Below are 27,633 nucleotides of genomic sequence, written 5' to 3'. Positions count from 1 at the left end.
AAACACCAGGTTCTAGAAGAACTCTCTGATCCCCTCCTGCTCTCCGAAGCCTCTCATGTGAGAGGTGCCCTCCCTATAACCCAGAGGAAAGGAGCTTCCTTATCTCAGAAGATACATGGATGCCAAAAAAAAAAATCCAAATGAATAGGCCTCGCTAATTTTCCCCCAGTTTACTACCCTTAGCTCATACCCTCTGTCCTATCGTGTTTTCCCATGACTTTCCACTCTTCATCAAACCTAGTATAAAAACACTCAGGCTTGGGGTACCTGGGTGGCTCAGTCGGTTAAGCACCCTACTTGGGCTCTGCTCATAATCTCATGGTTAGTGAGTTCAAGCCCCGCATCAGGCTCTCTGCTGTCAGCGCAGAGCCTACTTTGGATCCTCTGTCCCTCTCTCTCTCTCTCTATCCCTCCCCTGCTCGCTCATGCTCTCGCAAAAGTAAGTAAACGTTTAAGAAAAAAAAAAAAAAACAACTCAGGCTTAACCCTTTCTTTGGGTCTTTCACTTTCTAATAAAGGCTCCCATGTACTGTAAAACATATTAAGTAAATGTATATGCTTTTCTTCTGTTAATCTCTATTTATCAGTTTAATTTTCAGGCCCAGCCTGGGACTCTAAAAGGGTCAAGAAAAAGATTTTCCTCCCCTAAAATTCACATGATTCAAATATAAAACAGTATGTAGTTTAAGTTTCTCTCCTACCACTGTCCTCACTGGCACAATTCCCAACAATCAGGCGACCAGTTATTTCTTATATACCTTCCCAGGGTAGTCTCATGCATATACAGACGTAAATTCTCACTCTCCCACTTGTTTTATTAACGTCCAAAGTACAAACTGCTCCACAATTTCTTTTGTCATGTAATATACCTTGGTGAACTATTTCAGGATAGTTTTAATTTTTTTATATAGCTAAAGTAATTTTTGAAGTTAGTTTTCTACGGCTTGTTTGATGTCTTCTGTCCATTTTTCTATTGGGCTTTCTTTTGCTATCTTCTTCTAGGAAGACTATAACTTTTTTTTTTAATGTTTAGCTATTACTGAGAGACAGACACAGAGCGTGAGCAGGGGAAGGGTAAGACAGGGGGAGACACAGAATCTGAAGTAGGCTCCAGGCTCTGAGCTGTCAGCACAGAGCCCCACACAGGGCTTGAACTCACAAACTGTGAGACCATGACCTGAGCCGAAGTCAGTCCCCTAAGCAACTGAGCCACCCAGGCGCCCCTAGGAAGACTTTATATGTTAGCAATGTTACCTTTGCACTGGTTCTAAATTGTTTTTCCAATATGTCATATGCCTTTTGACTTTGCTTATAGTATTGTTTTTTGATCACAAAGTTTTTGTTTGTTTTAATGTAGTAAAAAACTATTAGTCTTTCCTCTTTAATGGTTCTAGATTCTAAATTACAGTTAGAAAATTCTTAGACAATCAAGGTTAAAGAATACTGCTCTGGATTTTCTTCTAGTACCTATTTATGGTTTCTCTCCCTACCAGTTAATTAATCCATATTTTAAATTACCTGGGGATCCAACTTTTTTTCCCCTTAGATGAAACTTCTATTATACAAATACCATTTATTAAAGAGTCCATTTTTCCCTGCTGACGAGATGCATCATTTATAATATGCTAAAGTCTTTATGAAATTTCATGTATTTTTGGACTTTGTATTTCCCAGGTCAGCCATCTCTTCATGTGTCAATAATACATTTTGAAAATTTATGACATTTGGTATGTTGTAGTATTTAGTAGAGTCAGTCCCCTTGTCATTGCTTGTTACAGAGTTTACCTGGTTATTTCTATGTATTTTACTGTACTGTTCCTTAATGATTACCTTTAATAATTAAATAGCTTTCTCCCCACAAAAAGAAAAATGATTGGTTAGTATTATCTCAATACTTTACTAAATTTACAAAATAATCTAAAGAAACATCATGTTACTATAACTTTATGATGTTGAGTCTTCCTATTCTAGGAAATACGTTTTTCCATTTGTTCATGCCTTTTGTGTACCCTTTGGGAATATTTTAAAGACTTTTTCAGGGGCACCTGGGTGGCTCAGTCAGTTAAACATCCGACTCCTGATTTAACGGCTCAGGTCATGATCTCACAGTTAGTGGACTAGAGCCCCACATCAGGCTCTGCGCTAACAGTAGCAAGAAGCATGCTTAGGATTCTCTGTCTCTCTCTCTCAAACATTTTAAAAAAAGATGTTACATTTTTAAAAAGACTTTTTCAAGTAATTTGAAGTGTAGTTCAGAGTTTTATACACTATATTACCAGCAATATACAGAAATTACATAATTTGCCTAGAAATACCTAGAAGCACCTGGAAATAGCAGAATAATGCTGACACTTAAGTTTGGACTTCAGCAATAAATACTCATTTGCAAGATAGAAAAGGATTAAAAACAAAGAGAGATGATGTGCAGAAAAAATTTTAATAATGTAGAGGCACCTGGGTGGCTCTGTCAGTTAAGCATCTCTTGATTTCAGCTCAGGTCATAATCTCACAGTTTCATGACTTCGAGCCCCAGAACAGGCTCTGTGCACTAATTGCACAGAGGCTGCTTTGGATTCTCTCTCTCCTTCTCTCTCTGCCTCTCACCTGCTCGTGCTCTGTCTCTCTCAAAAATACCTAAACATTAAAAATTTTTAACGTGCATAAGAATGGATGGTCAAAGAACATGGTTCATTTAAGACACTTGAGTTATTCAGTAAAGCAATAAGATTAAAGTATTTCTAGAAGTGGTGAACAATAAAAACAGTAAGTATGCATGTAAATGCTAAACAGGCATTAGACTATTTAAGGCTTTGTGAACCCAGAGAAGGAGATGAAATTTTATAAGGACAAGCTTTATTTACCCACCACTTGAAAAGGCAACTACATAATTTACCACAGAAAAATTAAAAAATTATTTTCAAATGGATTTGACTTATAAACCATACTATTCTACTCATATGTAGCTTAAAATAAACCCTCTACAAAAAAAAATGAAAAGAGTAAATAACAAAAAATGGAACATATCTATATATAATCTGTCAAGGAAAGACAAAAAGCAAAGTTTAAAGTAGAACAACTGTATTACATTAAAATAGACTCTCTCCTGGACCAAAGTTAGTCAGGCTCCTCTGATCCTGCTACTCAATTAAGCCCTGTCTTTGCCATACCTGCATCTCTGAGTTTCAGCAAGGATCTTGTTAAGTCAGTTTAGAGAGAATCCCCACCCTCCATATCTTTTTTGTCTTTTTGTTTCCAGTTTTTACTTAAATTCTGGTTAGTGAATATATAGGGAAATATTGGTTTCAGGAGTAAAATTTAGTGATTCATCATTTATATATAACACCCAGTACTTATCGCAGTAAGTGCCCTCCTTAAGGCCATCACCCATTTTGCCCATCCCCCACACACCTCGCTCCATCAACCCTCAGTTTGTTCCCTGTCTTTTTTTTTTTTTTAATTTTTTTTTTCAACGTTTTTTATTTATTTTTGGGACAGAGAGAGACAGAGCATGAACGGGGGAGGGGCAGAGAGAGAGGGAGATACAGAATCGGAAACAGGCTCCAGGCTCCAAGCCATCAGCCCAGAGCCTGACGCGGGGCTCGAACTCACGTACCGCGAGATCGTGACCTGGCTGAAGCCGGACGCCCAACCGACTGCGCCACCCAGGCGCCCCATGTTCCCTGTCTTTTAAGTGTCTCTTGTGGTTTGCTTCTCTCTTTTTTTTTCCCCTTTCCCTATGTTCTTGTTTTGTTTCTTATATTCCACATGAGTGAAATCATATGGTATTTGTCTTTCTCTGACTTATTTAGTTTAGCATAATACACTCTAGTTCCATCCACATCATTGCAAATGGCAAGATTTCATTCTTTTTGATGGCTGAGTAATATTCCATTGTGTATATATACCACCTCTTCTTTATCCATTCATCAGTTGATGGACATTTGCACTCTTTTCATAATTTGGCTATTGTTGATAATTCTGCTATAAATATTGGGGTGCATATCCCTTCCAATAAGCATTTCTGTATCCTTTTGGTAAATACCTAGTAGTGCAATTGCTAGATCGTAGGGTAGCTCTATTTTTAACTTTCTGAGGTACTTCCATTTGGTTTTCCAGAGTGGCTGCACTAGTTTGCATTCCCAGTATGAGAGTTCCACCTTTTCTACATCCTCACCAACATCTGTTGTTTCTTGTGTTGATAATTTTAGCCATTCTGACAGGTGTGAGGTGGTATCTCATTGTAGTTTCAATATGTATTTCCCTGATGATGAGTGATGTTGAGCATCTTTTCATGTGTCTGTTGGCCACCTGGCTGTCTTCTTTGGAAAAATATATATTCATGTCTTCTGCCCATTTCTTAACCAAATTATTAGTTTCTTGGATGCTGAGTTTGCAATGTTCTTTGTAGATTTTATACTCCTTTATCAGATATGTCTTTTGCACATATCTTCTCCCATTCCGTAGGCTTTTTGTTTTTTGTTTCCTTTGCTGTATCTTGAAGTCCCAATAGTTCATTTTTGCTTTTGTTTCCCTTGCCTCCAGAGATGTGTCTAGTAAGAAGTTACTAAGGCTGATGTGAAAGAACTTACTGCCTGAGATGTGTCTAGTAAGAAGTTGCTAAGGCTGATGTCAAAGAACTTACTGCCAGTGTTCTCCTCTAGGGTTTCTATGGTTTCATGTCTCCATTTACATCTTTCATCCATTTGGAATTTATTTTTGTGTATGGCATAAGAAAGTGGTCCTGTTTCATTTTTCTGCATGTTGCTGTCCAATTTTCCTAACACCATTTGTTGAAGAGATTGTCTTTTCCTGCTTTGTCAAAGATTACCTGACCATATGGTTGTGGGTCCATTTCTGGCTTTTCTATTTTGTTCCATTGACCCTGTTTTGGTGCCAATACCATACTGTCTTGATGACTACACCTCTGTGATACAGCTGGAAATCCATAATTGTGATGCCTCCAGTTTTGCTTTTCTTTTTAAAAGCTGCAAGTGGCAATTCAGGGTCCCACCTTCAATAACTGATCAACCTGATTTCTGTTTCCATTTCTCAACCCCTCCATCCCCAGTGACATCTTATCAACCTGGCCTGCTTTTAGGAAAAAAACCTGTTAAGTCTGTTTAACCAGAATCTCCTCTATCCAAGATGTGTCTGTCCTCTTACGAATTTTCCACCCACTGAATCTCTTCCCCACTCCTACCCTCTTCCTTGCCTATAAATCCCCACTTTTCCTTGTTGTATTCAGAACTGAGCCCAGTTATACACTCAGGTCTCTTTTCCCCTGTTGCAATAGTTCCTGAATAAAATCCTATTTCAGAGCTTTAAGGGCTGTCATGGGTTCTCTTGAAGAGTATCATATAGGAGTGCCTGGGTGGCTCAGTCGGTTGAGTATCTGACTTTGGCTCAGGTCATGATCTTGCGGTCCGTGAGTTCAAGCCCCACGTCGGGCTCTGTGCTGACAGCTCAGAGCCTGGAGCTTGCTTCAGATTGTGTGTCTCCCTCTCTCTCTGTCCCTCCCCACTCATGCTCTGTCTCTCTCTCTCTCTCTCTGTCAAAAATAAATAAACATTAAAAAAAAGTTTTAAGAAAAAAATTTTAAAAAAGAGTATCGTATATATAATCCTACACATATGCTATATGATATAATGTTATTTGTTCTCAAAGGCTTTAAATTAATTTTCAATATATTTTTTAAAATTTATCTCCACCAATTTTTCTGAATAGAGTTTTGGAGAAATCCAGTATATGGAAAGTAAATTAATACACTCAATCATTTCCTTCTAAAATTTTAAGTAGTCTAATATACAGAAGTTACATCAAAATTAAATCAATTTTTGGTCTGAAGTTTAACTTTTTTTAGTAAGCAACCCTAATAAATATAAAAAACAAACTTTATTCTTTCATAAAATGATTTTTGACCAACACTTTCTTATTAACACCAAGTGAGGATGCAATTTAAACAGATGCATGGGGCACCTGGGTGGCTCAGTCAGTTAAGCCTCTGACTCTTGATTTTGGCTAAAGTCATGATCTCGTGGTTCATGAGTTCGAGCCCTGCATCAGGCTCTGGATTGATAGTGTGGTGCCTGCTTGAGATTCTCTCTCTTTCTCTCTCTCTCTCTCTGTCCCTCCCCCACTCTCACTCACTCTCTCTCAAAATAAATAAACCAAGCTAACATAAAATAGGAGCACCTGGGTGGCTCAGTTGGTTGAGCATCCAACTACTGCTAAGGTTATAGTCATGCATTTCATGAGTTCGAGCCCCGTGTCATGCTCTGTGCTGACGCTCAGAGCCTGGAGCCTGCTTCAGATCCTGTGTCTCCCTCCCTCTCTGCCCCTCCCCTGCTTGCACTCTGTCTCTCTCCCTCTCAAAAATAAACATTAAAAAAAATTTTTAAATAATAAATAAAACAAAACAGAAGCCTTCTAACCACTTAGTACTTTCTTAATCTCTATAAATATCATAGTAACACATGGAAACATTGTAGAATTTAAAAGAAATTTATTTAAAAGAATAAATATATTCTACCCTCAAACCTCCTTAAATTATGAAAATCTATCTAAAATAATTGTTGCTCCCTAGTTCTGCAACATGCTTAAAAATACATATTTAGTAATAAATATCAAGTTAAGTCCATTTTGGTATGGATATGGTCCAGATATATTATTAAAAACCTGTGGCAATAGCTGAGATATAGAGAATGCCTACTGTACAATGTTTTAAGCATTTGTCACATACTGACACACATAATCTTCAGAACAACCCTAAAAGACAAGTAGTATTATCCTCATTTATCAAGATAAAGATAGGAAGCACAGTGACATAAAATATCATACAGTTAATAATTTATTAATCTTTGTTTATAAAAAGTCATCTTGACCCATTTTAAGAACTGTTTAGACAGGTGCTCTCATAAAAACTAGAGTATAAATGGGTACAAATTTTTAGATGGTAATTTAGCAATATCCTTTAGAACCTCTTAATACATGTAAAGACTCCTGGAATTATAGGAATTTACCCTACAAAATAGGAGACATTTATATAAAAGCAGGCCCAGCACTGTTCAAAGATAAGGAAAAGTTAAACTATGGTGTTAATGCAGTACATTGTAACACAAATCAATAGATTTTTAAAATATCACATCCACCAATTTTTCCAAATAAAATTTTGGAGAATGCCAAAAAAATGAAAACTACCTTATTTACTCAGTCTTCCTTCCTATAACTACAAGTGACCTGATAACATTCAAAAAGCTCAGCTTTTGCACTTAACTTTGTGGCTCCATAATATGATGTACTGTATATACCTAATAATATGCAGCCACTGAAATTCATGTAAGTGTGAATAACTTTTACTCACTGATTATTATAAGTCACAGGCCCATCCTACTTCATGGCAATATAGGCCTAGACAAAATATAGTACCTAAAGTTTTGAGTTTGGGGTGCCTGGCTGGCTCAGTCGGTAGAGCAACCTATTCTTGATCCCAAGGTCTTGAGTTCAAGGCCCATGCTGGCCATGGGCCTACTTAAAAAGTAAAATCCATAAAAATAAGAGAAAGTTTGAGTTTTACTTGTTAAAGAAAAAGGATATTTTTTTAACAGTTCTTGTAATTCAGGATATTTTAAATGCCTTAATTTAAATTTTAATTGAAGAGTAGAAGCAATCTAGCATACCAAGTGAAACAGAATCAATTAATTCCTCAAGATAGTGTTAAATTTAAAGCATTTTAAAAAAGGAAAAGTGGGATGCCTGGTTGGCGCAGTCAACAGAGCATGCGGCTCTTGATCTCAGAGTCATGAGTTCAGGCTCCACATTGGGCACAGAGCCACTTAATTAAAGAAAGCAAAACAAAGCAAAGCAAAGCAAAGCAAAGGAAAAGGAAAGAAAAGAAAAGGAAAAGGAAAAGGATCAACAATAACAACCTGGAAAATACCTAAGAAAATAATGGAATTACAAAGGTTACTCTTAACAGGTACATATTTGAAACCCTGAGACCAAAGTAACCAACACAGGGCAGTTACACTAGAAAACCCTATTACTGCTTATAAAATCTAGTTCAGCTGTTGGAGGAGAGAGATACAGTGACAAACAGCTTCCCTACTACAAAGGTGGCAGGAAATCTATCAAACTGGACAATAAAATTGCAATTGAGTTTCTTTGGCTTTTTATAGCAGCTGAATGTATCCTGATGTAACTCTGCAAAAGCTATACAATTCTGCAACATTAGTTTTTTACACACCAGTACTTTATCAAGATCCACGTTATAAATTTATGATATTGAGATTTTAAATGGCTGCACAAAGAAAAAATAAGCATCACTTCAGTATCACATGTATAAAAATGTAAAGCTTCAGAGTGAATATTTTTAGAGAAAAAAATTTGGTCTCAATACTTCTGGCAGAATTTCTAACAACACGCTACAAACTGTTCACCTACTTACTGAATCACTTCAGCTCCATCCTAAACTTTAGTTAATATTCATTTGAAGCACCCTAGAATGTCAGCTGTCCATTTCAAAGACAGATGTCAAGATATTAAAAATCCAAAGTAATTAACATAGCAATATTCAAATAAATTACTTTGTAAAACCTTATGAGAAAAGATTTTCATTAATGAAAAATTTTCACATAGAGAAATAAAACTAAATGACATTTATTAAGCTTTAAAGGTGAAAACCACAAGAACTAATGTATACTACAATTTTAAATTTTTCTTTTCCCCCTCACAGCATTAAGTAAAGGTTTAGCATTTATTTTTAAAAGTATATTTAAGCAGCAAACAGTAATAAGTCTAGTTTTACTCAGATAAAAACACTCTACAATTGACTTAATCAGCATTTATTCCATTTTGTAATTTTAATACTAAAACTTGACTCAAAGACTGGTTCTTGGCCCAAAACAGGCAAGACAGGCCTCTCCATAAAGTAACTATTTTCTTTGTAAAGGTTTTAATATCTGTTTAAAGCTGTAAATCACTGGAGTAAAGAAAAACATAAATTATAACTGTATATGTAAACTATGTATAATATATAAACTATAAATACATATAAATAACAGTTTTATGTAATAGTTTTATAAGCTATAAATATATAACATATAAACTATATATAATATACACATAAACTATAAATACATATACTTAAAATATACAAAGCATACTTTTGGGGTTTTTTTGTATAAGTGGAGTTTATACTTCTTCTTTCAACATTCTCTGCACCATAACATATGCTCCCAGAATGACATAAAACGTTTTCATTAATTTTTAAAATGTATTAAGGGGTCTTAACTGGGGTCCATATTCAATTTATGTATAATTCCTCTATATCTGTGATACTTTCTAAAGAATATATTATATTAACAGCTTGGTGTAAAGGCAGGAAGGGAAGAATTTTATAAAGGTTAGTAAAAATAATTCTCTGTACACTCAGAGGGGCACTTGAAATACAGAATGCATAAGAAGGGCTAACTTTAAAACACAGATTTCTGGGAACATCCCATGAGATTCAGATTAAGATTCTGGGGTGAAGTGCAGGAGACTATAATAAAATATACATCTCAAGTTACTCTGATGAGAGATTCCCAAATCAGACTGTGTGTGGTTATGGTACACATACTTTCAAGACAGCTGCTGCAGCTATTTCATCAGTCACTGATAACAGAAGACTGAGATGCTAAGGCACATACAGGGTGCCCCGGTACCATGTGACAGCTAAACTAGACAGACCAAACAATGATGGTGTGGATCTTCCTTCCTCCTGCAACAAATATTTAATGTGCAACTGCCACATTGTTCTATGCACAATTCTACAGGAGATATAAAGATGTATAAAATCTTTTGTCCCTATTCATCAGAGCTTACAAGGAACAACCAAAATAAGATATAAGAGCTCATTTCTAACAAATATAGTAACAGAGATATTATAGGATCACTCATAATTCAATGGCAAACATTTGCTGTATCACTCATTACTGCTCTTCTTCATGTACATTACATATTCCCAAGCAAACCAACAACTCACCATGCTTTTTCCTCAGCAACACCACCTCTGTACCTCTGTTTATGTCAATTCTTCCATCAGCGATTTTCATCATTCCAGTCTTTACATGCCCAAATCCTATTTACCCTTCAACGCTGTCATCAAATGACATCTGTTCTACCACTGTCTCAGATAGCCTCATGTGAGGCTGTCTACCCATTCACTGTGAGTATCTCTTCTATGGCATTTATTCCTTCCTGCCTTGTTTTTTAGTGCTTTACATATATATATATATATATATATATATATATATATATATACATATATATATAATATTATCTCCCATATTAAAAAGTAACTTTTTTTAGGATAAGATCTGTTCCTGATGCCTCCTTCTATCTTTCATAATAGCTACAGGTACTCAAATACAAGAAGATAGGAAGAAAGGGAGTAGTGGAAAGGAAAAAAAGAGTTAAGGTAGAAATGGGAAGAAAAGCAGTACACAACTACTGTAAGACTTGGACACAGGTGATTGAAAACAAATGAGAGAGGGGCGCCTCAGTGGCTCAGTCAGTTATGCATTCGACTCTTGATTTCGGCTCAGGTCATGATCTCATGGTTCATGAGTTCAAGTCCCGCATCTGGCTCTACGCTGACCGGCACGCAACCTGCTTGGGATTCTGTCTCCCCTCTCTCTCTGCTCTTCCCCTGCTTGTGCGCTCTCTCTCTCTCAAAATAAATATAAACTTTAAAATATATTTTTTAAAAGAAAAAAAGAAAATGAATGAGAGAGACCACAGAGTATGTAACCACTCAAGCAGAGACAAAACAAACACAGATTCACTGAGGACAGAACAGAGAGAAAGAGACATAGGCTGGGGGAAAGGAGAAGACAGAGGGTACAGAATGGAGGAAGGAATGTTGAAGGTAAGAACAGAGAGAGGGACAGGAAAGAGGAAAAGTGGCCAAAAGAAGAAAGAGAAACCAACAACGGGGGAGAGAGTTAGCTAGGCAGTGATAGATGGCAGCAGCAGGGACAGAAGGCAGCACAGATTGCACTAGATACCCACAGTACCTAATAGAGCAGAGGGGTGGAGAAGACTGAGTAGAGAGGACAGGTAGAGGGGGAGAGGAAGAGAAGCTGAGGGAGAAATGGGAATGGGAAAAGGAGGGAGACAGAGACTACTTAAGAGAAATACCAAGAGAAAATTAAGTGCTGTGAATTCACACAGAATGCGCTATAAGTGGTTGAGGTAGTTAAATCCTGAAAACTACGAAGGATATGGCTAATTACAAAGGAACACAAAGTTCATGCCATGAATAAACAAAAATGAAGCTTTTTAACAAAGAATGATATAACTTTAAAAAGTTAAGTGGAAGGTAAGGCAGGAAATCCTTTGTTCAAGAGGAAATGAAAGATTGAGTAGAAACTCTTGTTAAAAAAAAAAAAAGAAAAAACTTTATTTGCCTTTTTATGAAAATTAAAGGGTTTGTGGAGGGAGTAACATTACGTAAGTTATTTTTAGCATAATAAACTTACAGGAAAATAATACCTAAGGCTACTGATCATTAGAAATATCCAGAGTAGAAATGATCTAGACATGTATAAAGAACTACAAATCACTAAAGGGAAGAAAAAAAAATTTTTTAACATAGGCAGAAAACAAAAGCTTGCAAAAATAAGAACTTTAAAGTGTCATGAGGGGCACCTGGGTGGCTCAGTTGGTTGAACATCCAACTCTGGATTTCAGCTCAGGTCAGGATCTCATGGTTCACTGAATTCAAGCCCTGCGTTGGGCTCTGTGCTGACAGCATGGAGCCTGTTTGGGATTCTCTCACTCTCTCTCTCTCTGCCCCTCCCCTGCTTGTGCATGCACACACGTGCACGCTCGCTTGCTCTCTCTCTCTCAAAATAAACATTTAAATAAATAAACAAATAAAGTGTCATGGAGTAGAGGGTGAAACATTACTTAGGATCTAGCAATTCTACTCCTACTTATATTTCCTAGAGCAGTGCTCTTTTCAAACTGAGGATAATTCACCTGGCAGATCACAGAATCAACCTACTGGGGCATCATTAGCATTTTTTAACAAAAAAGAAAACCTAAGAATATATCCCTATATACCAAAGTTTAGTAAGGGTAAATACTGTTTCCTGAAACCTCTGTTTCAGGTGTATGAGAGAAGGGTGCATGCATGTGAGTGTGTACATACATACATGGTCACTATAAATTTCTTACTGGGAGCCACAGTTATAAGAAGTATAAAACTGACAACTATAGTAAAACCGTTGCCTTTGAGCATCTTGACTTATTCATAGCAGTATAAATGAATGAACCAAAGCTGTATGTAACAATAAAAAATAATTCTAAAAACAAAAAGTTTGAGAAAAAATAAGGAATAGAAGCATCCACACAGTATGATGTCATTTTCATAAAATACAAAAATAGGGAAAATCAGATTACATTATTTAGGAATATATTTTTCAACTTTTTCAAGAAGGAAATGATAAACACAAAATTCAAAATAGAGATTAGATTTAAGGTGGGGTTGAAAAGGGAAAACCACATAGCATGTTCTTAAGTTGGGTAGTCACAATTCTATTATAACACTTCACAGCATACACACTACACAAATTATTGTAGATATAAGTAATTATTTTAAAAGTTGGGTTTATATCAAACATGAAGTGACTGAGGGTCTGAACTAGTGTGTTGGAAGTGAGAATTAAAACAAAGAGATGAATAGGAAGAATGATAGAGCTGTAACAAAGGAAAATAGTCACTGAGAATTTATTCTATTTTCTGTGATTTCTTTCATTAACTTCTTATACATATCCACATTTACCATTTCTAGATTAGACACTGATAGTTAAAAAAAGTTTAGAAACTTGTCTGAGTTTACACAACCACAAAATACTATAAACCAGAATTCAAACCCAGAACTATCCTTTGTCCAAAGCCCATGTTCACTTCATTACATACACAAAGGGACTGGTAACTAAATATAAATGTTTAGTCAAAAATGTTCAGAAGTTCAAAGATACTGGAGGTATTTCCTAGTTTAACCTCCTAATCCTGTGCATAGGAAATTAAAAGACTATTGTCCTTAAATATTCTATGAATTCAGCAGTTCTCAAGCTCTTTCATCTCAGGATGCTTTACACTCTTAAAAGGTACTGTGGCTCCCCAAAACTTTTTATTTTTATGGGGTATATCTATTACTACTTATCATATTAAAAATTAAGACTAAGAAACTTTACAAATACACATTCCAAAATAACAATAAATCCATTATATGTTAGTGTAAATAACATAATGAGAAGATAATAATAATAATAATGAGAAGAGTGCTAGGATTTCACATTTTCGCAAATCTCTTTAAATTCTAGCTTAATAGATGTTGCACCCTAGTATCTGTTTTTATATTCAATGTGTTGTATTATATACTGTTTTGATTTATGTATATAAAAAATACACTTTCAAAAGACACATAGCTGGGAAAGGAGGACCTCACACATTTTCTGAAAAGGTCTCATAGGCTCGCAATGTCTTCAGGCTGTACTTTATGAATTACTGATCTAGGCACTTGGGTAGTTGTCAGTTAAGCGTTCGACTCTTGGTTTCAGCTCAGGCCATGATCTCATGGTTCATGAGTTTGAGCCCACATCGGGCTCCGCACTGACAGCATGGAGCCTGCCTGGGATTCCCTCTCTCCTTCCTCTGCCCCTCCTCCACCCTGTCTCTCACAATTAATAAACTTTAAAAAGTCATAAAAAGATTTGAAAAAAAGAATTACTGATCTAAAGTTTATATTCTTCTAGCCATTCTTCCTAAGGATGTGAACAAACAAAAGTATGTACAAAAGCACAGAATTAACATATAGTAATTTGAAATTTTGAAAAATCTAATTTATACTGATACTCCCCTAACCTAGAATTCCCCTAGATCTGAAATCCAATCCAAATGTATGTAAGACCCAAACTCAATCCTGTTTTTCTCATTATCTTTTGTAAAGAGGAATACAATACTAGCAGAAAATTAGTCCAGACTGCAGCAGCCTACTACAATAGAAATCAAAAGATCTGGGCATCAGCACAAACTAAATTAATTTCAACAAGAGGTAGCAAATAGTTTCTGTAAAGTACCAAAAAGTAAATATTTTAGGCTTGGAAGCCATACAGTCTCTGTTGCAAATACTGAATACTTATAGCATGAAAGCAGCCACAGAAAATATAAAAATAGATGGAAGTGGCTGTGTTTGAATAAAACTTTATTTATAAAAACACAGGCTTGACCCTCAAGCCATATTTGGCAGAACCCCGTTTTAGACTAAACTAGTCAGCTCAAAAAATGTAGTGACTAAGAGCATTTTTATAAAATCAAATCTTTTTCTTATTTATCACTGCGTTATTCTCAAACATAAATTAGAGCGGTATCTTCCAATCTAAGATATCTTTGTAAATCCTTATGATAATAACACACCCTCCTCTCACTGAGTAAGAAGAAAGCAGAATATATAACTCTTAGGTACTTTCAAATAACTAAAAGTTATTCAAGCACCTAAATAAGTACATTGAGGAACTGGCAATATATTCCACAAGAATGGCAAAATATTCCAGAATAATAAACTATGAGAGTAAAAAAAAAAAAAAAAAAAACATTTAAAGATATATCAAATTTACCATTTCTGTTCTTTATTCTTTCTAGTTAATTTATAATAATATAATTGTATGGTTATATTCCTTCTGAGTGTAGAAAGAGTTCTTAAACCAGATACAAAATGCATAAACCATGAAAGAAACTAAATTTTACTGCGTTAATATTTGAAATGTAAAATTTCCTCAGAAAATACAAACACAAAACTCTAAAACTTAAGTAAATAAATTGACAAAAGATATTCATAAATAATACAGCAATCAAAAGATTAAAACAAGAATATATTTTTTAAGTTCCCACAAAACAATAAGTAAATGTAAATTAAAATTATGGAGGTACAGCATTTAAAATTCATCAAATGTATGGGGTACCTGGGTGGCTCAGTCAGTTAAGCTTCCGACTTTGGCTCAGGTCATGATCTCACGGTTTGTGAGTTCAAGCCCCACATCCGGCTCTGTGCTAACAGCTCAGAGCCTAGAGTCTGCTTCGGATTCTGTGTCTCCCTCTCTCTCTCTGCCCCTGCCCTGCTCACACTCTCTATCTCTCAAAAAGTGAATAAATGTTAAAAAAAAAAAAAATTTTAATTCGCCAAATGTGCAAATTTTTAAAACTCCAGCCATACCAAGTGCTGAGGTGATGTGAATCAATGAGCACTTATACATCACTGGAGAGTATGTAAAGTGATATACCAATTTGGGGAAAAAATTGCATTATCTTCTAATGTTCAACATCTGCATCTTACAAGTAAGCAGTTCCATTTCTAGGAATGTAGAGAGAGAAACTTACAAATATATACAAAATGTACCAAAAATGTTCATCAACTGGTAAATGGATAAAGCCATACCATGGAATACAACACAACTGAGAAAATGAACCCAACTACATGGGTCAATATGGATGAATCTCAAACAATGATAAGTAAAAACAGCCAGCTACAGAAAAATGCATTTAATGTGATATTCTTTATATTAAGTATAAACATGAAATATAAATTATTTACTGTTCAGATGTGTATGTGTTAAAATATACATAAGAAGGAAATAGAAGTAATGAAAACACCCAAATTAAGGTTAGTGGGGAAGGAGAGAGGGCATAACAATGATAGACAAAGAAAACTGGGATGGAGAAACCAATGTCATAAATACTGGTAGATACATTATTCCTTATACCTTTTTGTAGGTGTAGAATATTTCATTAAAAATTTTTAAACAAAAGCTATATAAAAATAACTTACACTGGATTAAATTAAAAAAATAAAAATAAATAAAAGACTAGCAGATTCTCCCAAATCAATTTTTTAACTGACTGTAATGTGACCAAAGGACACACATTAGCCCAAGCTTTTCTACTTAACTCAACCACCTTACATTACTAAAATAACTTCTCATCTTTGAATATACTGCGCCACCTTGTGTTCAAAAGCTTCAAACTACCCTAAAATTTAGAGAACCGTATCTGTGAAAATGGCTACTTGAAAATATAAGTTCCTTTATGCTATGCCATGAGGTTTCACTTTATTAAGCATACATAAAAATAACATTTGAAACCTCGCTTTGATTCTGAAGAAATTGGAAAATTTTTCTTCTTAGTGATTCCTTTTAGTTGTTCTTTCACTGTGCTTTCAGAGAATGTCTTTTTTCCTTGCTTTTAAGTACATAAAATTTTTAAATGAGTAAAACACAAAATTATAGACATTTATAACACTAAAATAAATTTTCATTAAGAAAACTTACCTTTGAATGTGTGATTGATAAGGTATCTACCCACACACGCCAGCCACCCCACTCATATTTGACTGCATGGTAAAGTAGGATTCTGAATATTGCATAAACCATTTCTGTTATCTTTTGCTCATCAGAATTCTTAGGATTGAAATAACAAAGAGAAAGCATCCATTCTTGCCATACAGAACACTGTAGCAAGCTCCTGAAAATTATAAGAGGATATTGAATTACTAAAAAAAACATTTTTTAATTTAAAAAATTAAAAAAAAAAAGCCCTCATCTTTAAGAATTCTAAAAAGTAAAAGTTCAAAACAAAATAAGCCAAAAAAAAACAAAAGAATCTCCATCTATTAAAACAATTAAAGAAGGTGGTACTGAAAACTCACTTTAAATATAAGGTACATTACTTATATACCCTTAATGAAAAAAGCATATGGAAAATTCATTGCACAGTATTTTTTAAAGCAATTTTTCTTAGAAAAAATTCAAACCTTACCTTCTGTTTTCTCTACTGTTATTAAAAAGTTTAATCATATCAGAAAGAAAGGCTCTGCGAACTTCCATGCTCTCAGGACACTGGGGAGAATTTCGAAGTAGGGTTGCAATTACTTTTAGTATCTCTGTAAGACAATTCATAAATTAGTAAAAACCAAAACATTACAAAAAATTCATGATGGAAGATCATTAATATATTTCTCTAGCTTCCCTGACACAGATGTCTACTGAAAACATCCTTGTATTATAAAAAAAATGATCACCTGCAGAAAAAAAATGACAATACATCTATTTAGGATGCCTCCATAAATAAGGAATTTTTTATTTCATCATTAGAATGTATGAAAGTAGGGGCGCCTGGGTGGCTCAGTCAGTTAAGCGTCCGACTTCGGCTCAGGTCACGATCTCGTGGTATGTGAGTTCGAGCCCCGCGTCAGGCTCTGTGCTGACTGCTCAGAGCCTGGAGCCTGTTTCAGATTCTGTGTCTCCCTCTCTCTCTCTCTGACCCTCCCCCGTTCATGCTCTGTCTCTCTCTGTCTCAAAAATAAATAAATGTTAAAAAAATAAAAATAAAAAAAAAAGAATGTATGAAAGTAAAGTCAAATTTTAAAAGGTTATATTAAATAAAATTATGTTATCTATGAATTAAATAATAGTAAAACTAACAATTCTCCATAATTTCCGCCAATTAGTAAAGTTGATCTCAAACTCAAAAGCTGTAATCAAAATCTCAGAAAAAGTTCTCAGCTTTTCAACAAAATAGATGTTTTATGCACAAAGCTTTCCATTTATCATAACAAATTTTAAAAGCTACTACAATTTTCCTCCATGATTTTAAAAGTGAAATTAGGGGGGCACCTAGGTGGCTCAGTTGGTTGGGCGTCCGACTTCGGCTCAGGTCATAATCTCACGGTTCGTGAGTTCGAGCCCCGCGTCAGGCTCTGTGCTGACAGCTCAGAGCCTGGAGCCTGCTTCACATTCTGTGTCTCCCTCTCTCTCTGCCCCTTCCCTGCTCATGCTGTGTCTCTCTCTGTCTCAAAAATAAATAAACATTAAAAAAAAATTTTTTTTTAAGTGAAATTAGGTTAAAAAACAAAGAAAATTAAAACCTATTCAACACCCCAAATACAAATGAAATTGCTACTGTAATGGTCTTAAAAATAACGTTGTCTAAATTTCTAGCATTTAGCCTTAAGGAAAAAAATTCTTTAAAATATATACTTAAATCCAGAACTATATAGAAACAAAAACAGCTATAACCCTGAATTTAAAATTAAATAAATATATTAAGTTTTTACCCAATTACAATTCAGAACTTCTGAACTAGCCTTTTGCCAAGGTTTTTGGTGAGTGCAAAACAGCAAGTACGAAGATATTTTATCATACAATAAAAGACATTTGGGAAGTAATTTCTGAATTATTCTAATGACAAATTGAAAATTTTCTCTGCCTGGAAAATGATTACAATGATGATAATAATCATAATAATAATTGTAATGACAATAATAGACACTTAATTTTGAGAATATACTATCATGAGGTACTATTTTAAGAAAACCCATATACAATGATAGCTAAATACTGTTTTTATCACCTTTTTAGAGATAAGAAAACTGAGGCACACAGAAATTAAGCAGTTCACACAACTATTAAGAAACATAAACAATATAAAAACCTAGGCAGGTGACGCTTTTAAACACCGTACTATAGTGTGTGTCTTTCTGAGATAGTATATTACATAGATCATACATTCTAAAATTCTTACTTCAATAAGTCATCTCTATAATCATAAAATATAATTTATATTTATATACATATACTCAAGATTTTCTTCTTTTCTTACTCTCTAAAATAATAACATCAAGTCTCCCTGAAGGCTGAGGAAAATTAAACTTCCCAGACATGTTTTTAAAACTAGTACTGAAACATGGGGCGCCTGGGTGGCGCAGTCGGTTAAGCGTCCGACTTCAGCCAGGTCACGATCTTGCGGTCCGTGAGTTCGAGCCCTGCGTCAGGCTCTGGGCTGATGGCTCAGAGCCTGGAGCCTGTTTCCGATTCTGTGTCTCTCTCTCTCTCTGCCCCTCCCCCATTCATGCTCTGTCTCTCTCTGTCCCAAAAAATAAATAAATGTTGAAAAAAAATTAAAAAAAAAAAAACTAGTACTGAAACAGAGTACCAAAAACACAACTCACCACACAAAAGGTAATTAAATTTCTAAACTCTACAAGTCAGTTATTTCAATATCAATAATCTTAAAAAGATGAAAAATGTACACTTTGTACAAGTGCTTAAGAATTCTAAATATCAAAAGAAAACACTGTTCAACAAGACTAAGTTCATAAACAATAAAAAAAAAAGCAGATATTTTTCAATTCCAAACTTGGTATTCCTAACTTGACATTAATTTAAGATGAAAGCTACCTCCATGGTTCATGTAATTTGGCCTGACATCACTAAATGGTGCAATCAAAACTTTACTGAAAATCTGAACATACATTAAATCAGTATCTTACATACACAATTCTTCAAAACCTCTATATAAACATTTCCACATAACCTAAGGTTAATTAGATGTTATATTCAATATTAACCAAAAATAAAAGTAGCATTATATTATTCCCTATAATGAAATATTCTTTGAACACTATGTTCTCAACAATATCAACTTCAGGTTTTTCTCAGTGACTTTCTTTTTATTGGCAAAAGTACTTTTTTTTTTTTTTTTTAATTTTATTTTTGAGAGAGAGAGAGAGACAGAGCACGAGTGAGGAAGGAGCAGAGAGAGAAGGAGAAGCAGGCTCCAGGCTCTGAGGTGTCAGCACAGAGCCTGATGCAGGGCTTAAACCCACAAATTTTAAGATCATGAACTGAGCTAAAGTCAGACGCTCAATCTACTGAGCCACCCAGGCACCCCAAAAAGTACTTATTAAAAGTATAAAAAATAAGGGGAGAAATGGGGGAAAGTACTCAAAGGATACAAACTTCCAGTTATAAGCTGAGTAAGTTCTGGGTATCTAATGTACAACATGGTGACTACAGTTAACAATACAGTATTGCACAATGAGAAGTTACCAAACCAGTAGATCTTAAAAGTTCTCACCACACATACACACAAAAAATTCTAAAGATACTGTGATGGATGTGTTAACTAACCTTACTGTGGTAATCATTTCACAATATATACATATATCAAATTGTTTCATTAAGTTGTATACCTTAAACTTATACAATATTATATGTCAATTAAATGTCCATAAAAACAAAAACAAAAAAATAAAAGTATATAAAATACATACGAGGATTCTGTATCTTTACTGAAGAATCAGGATCTGGATGCTGTTTATGTATCACTTGAGTACAAATATGTTCTATAAGAATCTACAGAAGGAAAACAATAGATTAGCATAATCACTGTACCATTAATATAAATGAACATAAGTCAGCACTAATCAATGTTAAGTATACAGTCCAATGCTGTCATGCTAACCATCTTCTGTATTTTATAAAATAAATGATTTCAACATTGTAACTCTATTTTTACTTAATTACAAAACAAGACATCAAACAATCAATACAATGGAGGAAATACTTAACAGAGATGTCCATACTGTTTAATAATTAACAGATTAATAGATTTAAGATGCAGCTATATGTGCTTTATATAACTAATTTCAAAACTGTGTATCAAATCTAAATTACCTTATTTCATCTAGACATTAGCAACTAAATTATAAAGTCATTCTCAAAATATGAAATAAGATTAAATTCTAAATATATTCTTACCTCAAACAAAACATTATACGTGGTCATTGTGATTAAATTTGTCTGAAGCATGAGTCTTTCTGCTAGCAATGAAAACAATCCATGTCCAAGCATGACTTCAGCTTTTCTTCTGTGATTTCATAAAAAGAAATAATCAAATGCAGAGTACTATTATCTACTATTTAGTATGCAAGTTGGATGAAGAAGATACAAAAATGTTTTTCACATTATCCACAAATTCCAGCTCAGTAACTCTCCCACTTTTCTTTAACCTAGAACTCATAAGGCCACAAAATCTTTAAGCAGAGAAATACAAACTACAATGTAAGCACAGCTGAAGTTTAAAAAATATATACACAAGATTGGCTATGTCACAGCACACCAAAAATCTTCAGAGCAATTGTTTATTAACTAGTTTCTACTCTCCATCAGCACTGAGCTAAACTCTATTATGGATGAAATCTAAAGCCTAAGTAAGTTGTTAAGTAGAAAAACAATATGGAGAAAAAGGTAGAAAAAATGAAAGAAAATTAAGAAAATTAATACTGTGAAGATAAATACACCAAAATTAAACTTCCAAGCAAAAATTTAGAAACTAAAGTATCATAAACTTCAATTCTACCCTGAGATTCATCAAATTTTTTCTGCAAATGGCTGGATAGTAAATATTTTCGGCTTTGTGGACAAAATGGGCTCTGTAGCAACAACTCAATACTGCTGTCACAATCTGAAAACAGCCATATATAATAAGCCAATAAGTGACTGTGGCTGTGTCCCAACCAAACTTTATTTACAGGCAGCCAACTGGAATCCACAGAAAGACCATAGTTTGCCAACACTTCTCTATTGCCACAAATGTTAATTTTTATAATAAACCAACATGGTATAAGGAACAATAGGTAGGATACGAATATCTACATTCAGCTAAGAAAAAAATAGAAAAATTTCAGTTTTCAGTTATCCATATAACAGAACATACTATGACAACTATCTAGGTTAAAATATCAGCTTTATAGTACAGATAAAGCAAATGATCAACCCCCATGAAATGAAGTCTCCATGGTTTCTAAAATTCCATTTATACAAATGTACTCTTATAATGAATGAAGAACAAATGGAAAATTTATTTCATATAAAACTAACTACACTGGGGTGCTTGGGTGGCTCAGTCAGTTAAGCATCCAACCCTTGATATTAGCTTAGGTCATGATCTCCCAGGTGTGGGATCGAGCCCTGCATCAGGCTCCATGCTTGGCCTGGAGTCTGCTTGGGATTCTCTCTCTCCCTCTCTTTCTGCCCCTCCCCACTTGCACATGCAAAAAAAATAGATAAATATTTTTTAAAAACCTATATATTCCTGTTCCCATTTTATTTTTAATATATAGAAATGGATTAAATTTACATAGATTTTATAAATAAAAATAGAGAAGAGGAACTAGAGAAATCACAGAACAAAAATACTATTCCAAAGATTTATAAAATAAAAAGTAATATACCACAACCCATTTTAGATTTCATGAACACTATACTCACTTTGGGGCCAGGTGTTTTAAAAAATAGCCCATTGCCTTGAGAGCTTGTACTCTGATTCCTTCACTTGTCGATGCCATAAGTTTATAGATAACACTGAAGGAATTAAAATTAAAAACAAATTACTATTATTCAAAAGTAAAGACTTAAAATACATAGGTATACATTTATTTTTATATATTCATGAATATAAACCTAATTTCAAGATATGGGTGAATTTAATACAAATTCCTGACATTTAAAAACTTACGTTTCAATTATACTGTCTTCAAGAAACCCGCTTTATATATAATGACACATACAGACTAAAAGTAAATGGAGAAACCATAAACCATGCTAACACTAATAAAAAGAAAGCAAGAATAATTAACACTAATTTCAGAGAAAGCAGACTTTAAAGCAAGTTAAATTATCAGAGATAAGAAGAGCATTGCTTGATGATAAAGGAGGCCAATTCTCCAATAAGACATAATAGTCTATAACATGTATGTGCCTAACCACAGAGTATAAAACAATGTGGCATAAAAATTGATAATACTGTAAGAAGAATAATAGATGAATACACTATTATAATTGGAGACGTTAACATGGCTCTCAGAAACAGATCCAGCAGGCAGAAAATCATTAAGGACATAATTGAACTCAACAATACCATCAATTGACTGGATTTAATTGACATCTATTGACTATTTCACCCAGTAACAGCAGAATACACATTTTTCTTAAGCTAACATGGAACATTCACCAAGTAGCTCACATTCAGGGCTATAAAACACATGTAAACAAATGCAAAGATCAGAAATGATATATTGTTTGTTCTCAGACCACAAGGAGATTAAACTAGAAATCATTAACAGAAAGATACCTGCAACATTCCAAAATATGTGGATATTAAACAAAATGCTAAAAAATAACATGTAGGTCAAAGAGGAAGTCTCAAGAAAATCTAAAAATATTTTAAACTAAATGAAAAAGAAAACAGGCTATTAAAATCTGTGAAATCCAGCAAAAGCAGTCCTTACGAGGAAATTTATAGCAGTGAATTATTAGAAAAGAAGAAAAAACTTAAATCACTAATCAAGCTTCCACCCTAGAAAACTAAAAAAAGAAGAGAATACTCAATCCAAAGTAAGCAGGGGAAAATAAATAAGTATTAGAGTGGCAAACAAAAATATTAAAAATAGTAAATCAATAGAGAAAATCAATGCAACCAAAAGCTGATTTGAAAAAGATCCATAAAGGAGATAAGCTTCTAGCCAGGTTAACTAATAAAAAAAACACAATTTACTATTTTCAGAAATGAAAGAAGGAACATCACTACAGATCCCATAAACATAAAACAAATAATAAAGGAACACTATGAACAATTCTATGCCCTTAAATTCTATAACCTAGATGAAAGAGACCAGTTCATTAAAAGAGATAATCTGCCAAAACACACACAAGAATAATTGATGATCTACGATTTTACTAATATGTGCAATTTAAGAAACAAAACACATGAACATATGGAAAGGAGGAAAAGAGAGGAGAGAGGGAAACAAACCACAAGGGACTCTTAATGATAGAGAACAAACTGAGGGTTGCCTGAGGGAGAGGGGTGGGAAATGGACTAGATGGGTGATGGGTAGTAAGAAGGGCACTTGTGATGATCACTGGGTGTTGTACGTAAGTGATGAATCAATGAATTCTACTCCTGAAACAAAAACTGCACTGTATAGTAATTAACTAAAATCTAAATTTTAAAAAAAGGGAAAAAAAGAATAACTGATGATCTAAATAGGCTTATAATGACTAAAGATAGTGAATCAATAAATAATAACCTACCAAAACAAAAGGGCCAGAACCAGACTGGCTTATTGGTAACTTCTACCAAAAATTGAGGAAGAAATTATACCAATTCTCTACAATTCCCTTCAAAGGACAGAAGCAGAAGGAGTACCTCCTAAACCATTCTATGAGCCAGCATTACTCCATACCAAAATAAAAATAAAAATGAAAATAAACACATTACAAGAAAACTACAGACCAATAAGTCTCATTAACAAAAATGTGGGGCGCCTGGGTGGCTCATTGAGTTGAGTATCAGACTCTTGACTTCGGCTCAGGTCATGATCTCATGGCTCATGAGTTCCAGCGAGCCCCACATGGGCTCTGCACTGCCAGCACATAGCCCGCTTGGGATCCTCTTTCTCTCCCTTTCTGTCCCACCCTCACTTGCATGCTGTCTCTAAGTAAATAAACATTAAAAAAAAAAAGATGAAATAAAATTCTCAAGAAAATATTATCAAACAAATGCAAAAAAACATAAAAAGAATTAGATATCATGACAAATTTATCCCAGGGATGCAAGGACTGGTTCAAGATTTGCAAATCAAATGATATAATCTATCATGAAATCAATTAATCTGTAGATAAGAAAATTACTAGTATAAGTAGATATAGAAAAAAGCATTTGAGGGGCACCTCGGTGGCTCAGTCGGTTAAGCATCCAACTTCAGCTCAGGTCATGATCTCACAGTTCATGAATTCAAGCCCCACATCAGGCTCTGGGCTGACAGCACAGAGCCTGGAGCCCACTTCGAGTTCTGTGTCTCTTTCTCTCTCTCTACCCCTCCCCTGCCCCTGCTCACACTCTCTCTCTCTCTCAAAAATAAACAAACATTAAAAAAAATTTTTAAAGCATTTGACATAATCCAACACCCATTCATGTTAAAAACTCTAAATAAACTAAGAATAGAGGAGAATTTTTCTCAACTTCATAAGGACTATCCACAAAAACCCTACAGCTAAGGTACCTAATAGCAAGAAAAATCAAGTCTTCCAAACAAGATCAGGTACAAGACACCACTCCTTTTCAGCTTTGTACAGGAAGTTCTTGCTAATGCAGTGAGGCAAGAAAAGGAAATAAATAGTATACAGACCGTTAAGGAACACATAGAGCTGTCTTTGTTCAAAGAACATCTAGAATTGAACACACACACACACACACACACACACACACACACACAACCTCCTATAACTAATAAGCAATTATACCAAGGTTGCAGAATACCGAGTTCATATACAAAAGTCAACTGCCTTCCTATATTCCAATAATCAACAAGTGGAATAGGACACTAAAAACACAATACCATTTACAGTAGCACTCCCCAAAAATAAAATACTTAGGTATATACATCTAACAAAATATATACAAGATATGTATGAGAAAAACTATAAAACTGATGCATAAAACCAAAAAAAGATCTAAATAAATGGACAGAAAATCCATGTTCATTTACAGGAAGACTCAATATTCTCAACGTCTCAGTTCTCCCCAACTTGATCTATAGATTCAATACAATTTTAACCAAAACCTCAACAAGATATGTGGATATCAAGAAACTATTCTAAAGTTTATATGGAAAGGCAAAAGCCAGGGCAGCTAACACAATTACTGACGGAGATAAACAAAGTTGGAAAACCAATGTTATGTGATTTCAAGATTTATTATAAAACCGTGGAACCTGGGTGGCTCAAGTTAAGTGTCTGACTTCAACCCAGATCATGATTTCACAGTTCATGAGTTCAAGCCCCACATCAGGCTCTCTGCTGCCAGCAAAGGGTCTGCTTCAGATTCTCTCTCTCTCTCTCTCTCTCTCTCTCTCTCTGCTCCTCCCCTGCTCTCTCTCTCTCTCTCAAAAATAAGTAAATGTTTAAAAAAAGATTTATTATAAAGATATAGTAATCAAGACAGTATGGTACTGGCAAAAGGGAGAGCAAAGGTAGTACAATGGACCAAAGATACTCTTTTTGTTTAAAAAAAAAATTGTTTTTAATGTGTATTTATTTTTGAGAGAGAGAGAGACACAGAATGCAAGCTGGGGAGGGGCAGAGACAGAGGGGCACACAGAATCTGAAGCAGGCTCCAGGTTCTGAGCTGTCAGCGCAAAGCCCAACTCGGGACTCAAACTCACGAACTGCAAGATCATTACCTGACCTGATGTCAGCCACTTAACCAACTGAGCCACCCAGGCGCCCCTCAAAGATACTCTTTCAAAACACGATGCTGGAACGAAAGGATATCCACATTCAAATAAATGAATCTAGACACAGACCTTACACCTTTCATAAAAATTAACTCAAAATGGACCTAAATGTAAAATGCAAAACTATAAAACTCCTAGGAGACAACGTAAGATAAAACCTAGATGACCTTGGGTATGGTGATACATGATACAAAACCAAAGACAATCCACAACAAAATAACTGATAAGCTGGACTTCATTAAAATTAAAAACTTCTGCTCTTCAAAAGACAATAGCAAGAGAATCAGAAGACAAGATAGACTGGGAGAAAATACATGTGAAACACACATTTGATAAAGGACTGGTATCCACAGTATACAAAGAACTCTTAAAACTCAACAATAAAAAAAAAAGAACAACCCTGTTTAAAAACGGACCAAAGAACTTAACAGACCCTTACCAAAGAAGATATACAGATGGAAAACTAGCCTATGAAAAGATGCTCCACATTATATGTCATCAGAGAAATACAAATTAAAACGAGATACTACTACACACATCTATGAGAATGGACAAAACCCAGAACACCAACAACACCATGTATGTAGAGCAGTAAGAATTCGCATCCAATGCTGGTGGGGAAACAAAATGGCATGGCCACTTTGGAAGAGAGATTTTGGCAATTTCTTACAAAACTAAACATATTTTTACCATAGGATCCATCAATCATACTCCTCAGTATTTACCCAAAGGAGATGAAACCATGTCCATACCAAAACCTGCATACGCATATTTATAGCACCTGTATTCATGACTGGCAAAACTTATAAGCAACCAAGATGTCCTTCAGTACATGAATGGATGAATAAACTATGGATATCTCAACAATGGAATATTATTCAGCACTAAAAAGAAATGAGCTACCAAGCCATGAAAAGACATAGAGAAATCTTTTTTTAAGATTCATTTTTTTTTAATTTTTGTTTTCTTATTTTATTTTATTTTTGAGAGAGAGAGAGAGTTTGAGTGAGTGAGGGCCAGAGAGGGGCAGAGAGGGACAGAGAGAATCCCACAAGGTCCAGAGAGAGAGAAAAAAAGAGAGAGTGCAGAGCCTGGAGGGGCTGGAAATGAACCACAATCATGACCTGAGCCAAAGTTGGATGCTTAACCAAATGAGCCAACCAGGTGCCCCAACATGGAGGAATCTTAAATGCACATTACTAAGTGAAAGAAGCCAATCTGAAAAGGCTGTATGATTCCAAACATATGATATTCTGGAAAAGGCAAAATTATGGACATAGTAAAAAGGTCAGTGGGAGCCAAAGATTGGGGGGTAGGTGTGGAAGGAATGAACAGGCAGAGCACAGAGGATTTTTAGAGCAATGAAAATACTCTGTATGATAACCAAATGACAAATACATGCCATTATACAGTTGTCCAAATCCACAGAATGTACAATACCAACAGTGAAGCAT

The 27,633-nt window shown here is 34.7% G+C and overlaps 1 protein-coding gene across 5 annotated transcripts in view; it reads right to left on the bottom strand.

Moving 5' to 3' along the window:
• LRBA (LPS responsive beige-like anchor protein) overlaps nt 1–27,633 on the bottom strand; it is a 789,117-nt gene that overhangs the window by 604,086 nt on the left and 157,398 nt on the right. For all 5 annotated transcript variants that reach the window (XM_030312933.2, XM_030312936.2, XM_030312937.2 and 2 more), the window contains exons 18-22: nt 22,152–22,244; nt 20,640–20,748; nt 20,153–20,234; nt 16,858–16,981; nt 16,371–16,563 (exon numbers count right to left, since the gene is read on the bottom strand). In XM_030312933.2, the coding sequence (XP_030168793.1) occupies nt 16,371–16,563; nt 16,858–16,981; nt 20,153–20,234; nt 20,640–20,748; nt 22,152–22,244 (601 nt within the window). The remainder of the gene's footprint in view (nt 1–16,370; nt 16,564–16,857; nt 16,982–20,152; nt 20,235–20,639; nt 20,749–22,151; nt 22,245–27,633) is intronic.

This window comes from Lynx canadensis, chromosome B1 (genome assembly GCF_007474595.2).
Source record: "Lynx canadensis isolate LIC74 chromosome B1, mLynCan4.pri.v2, whole genome shotgun sequence".
Classification (NCBI taxonomy): domain Eukaryota; kingdom Metazoa; phylum Chordata; class Mammalia; order Carnivora; family Felidae; genus Lynx; species Lynx canadensis.
The sequence above is the reverse complement of the archived record's forward strand: the minus strand, read 5'-3'. Positions and strand labels throughout refer to the sequence as shown.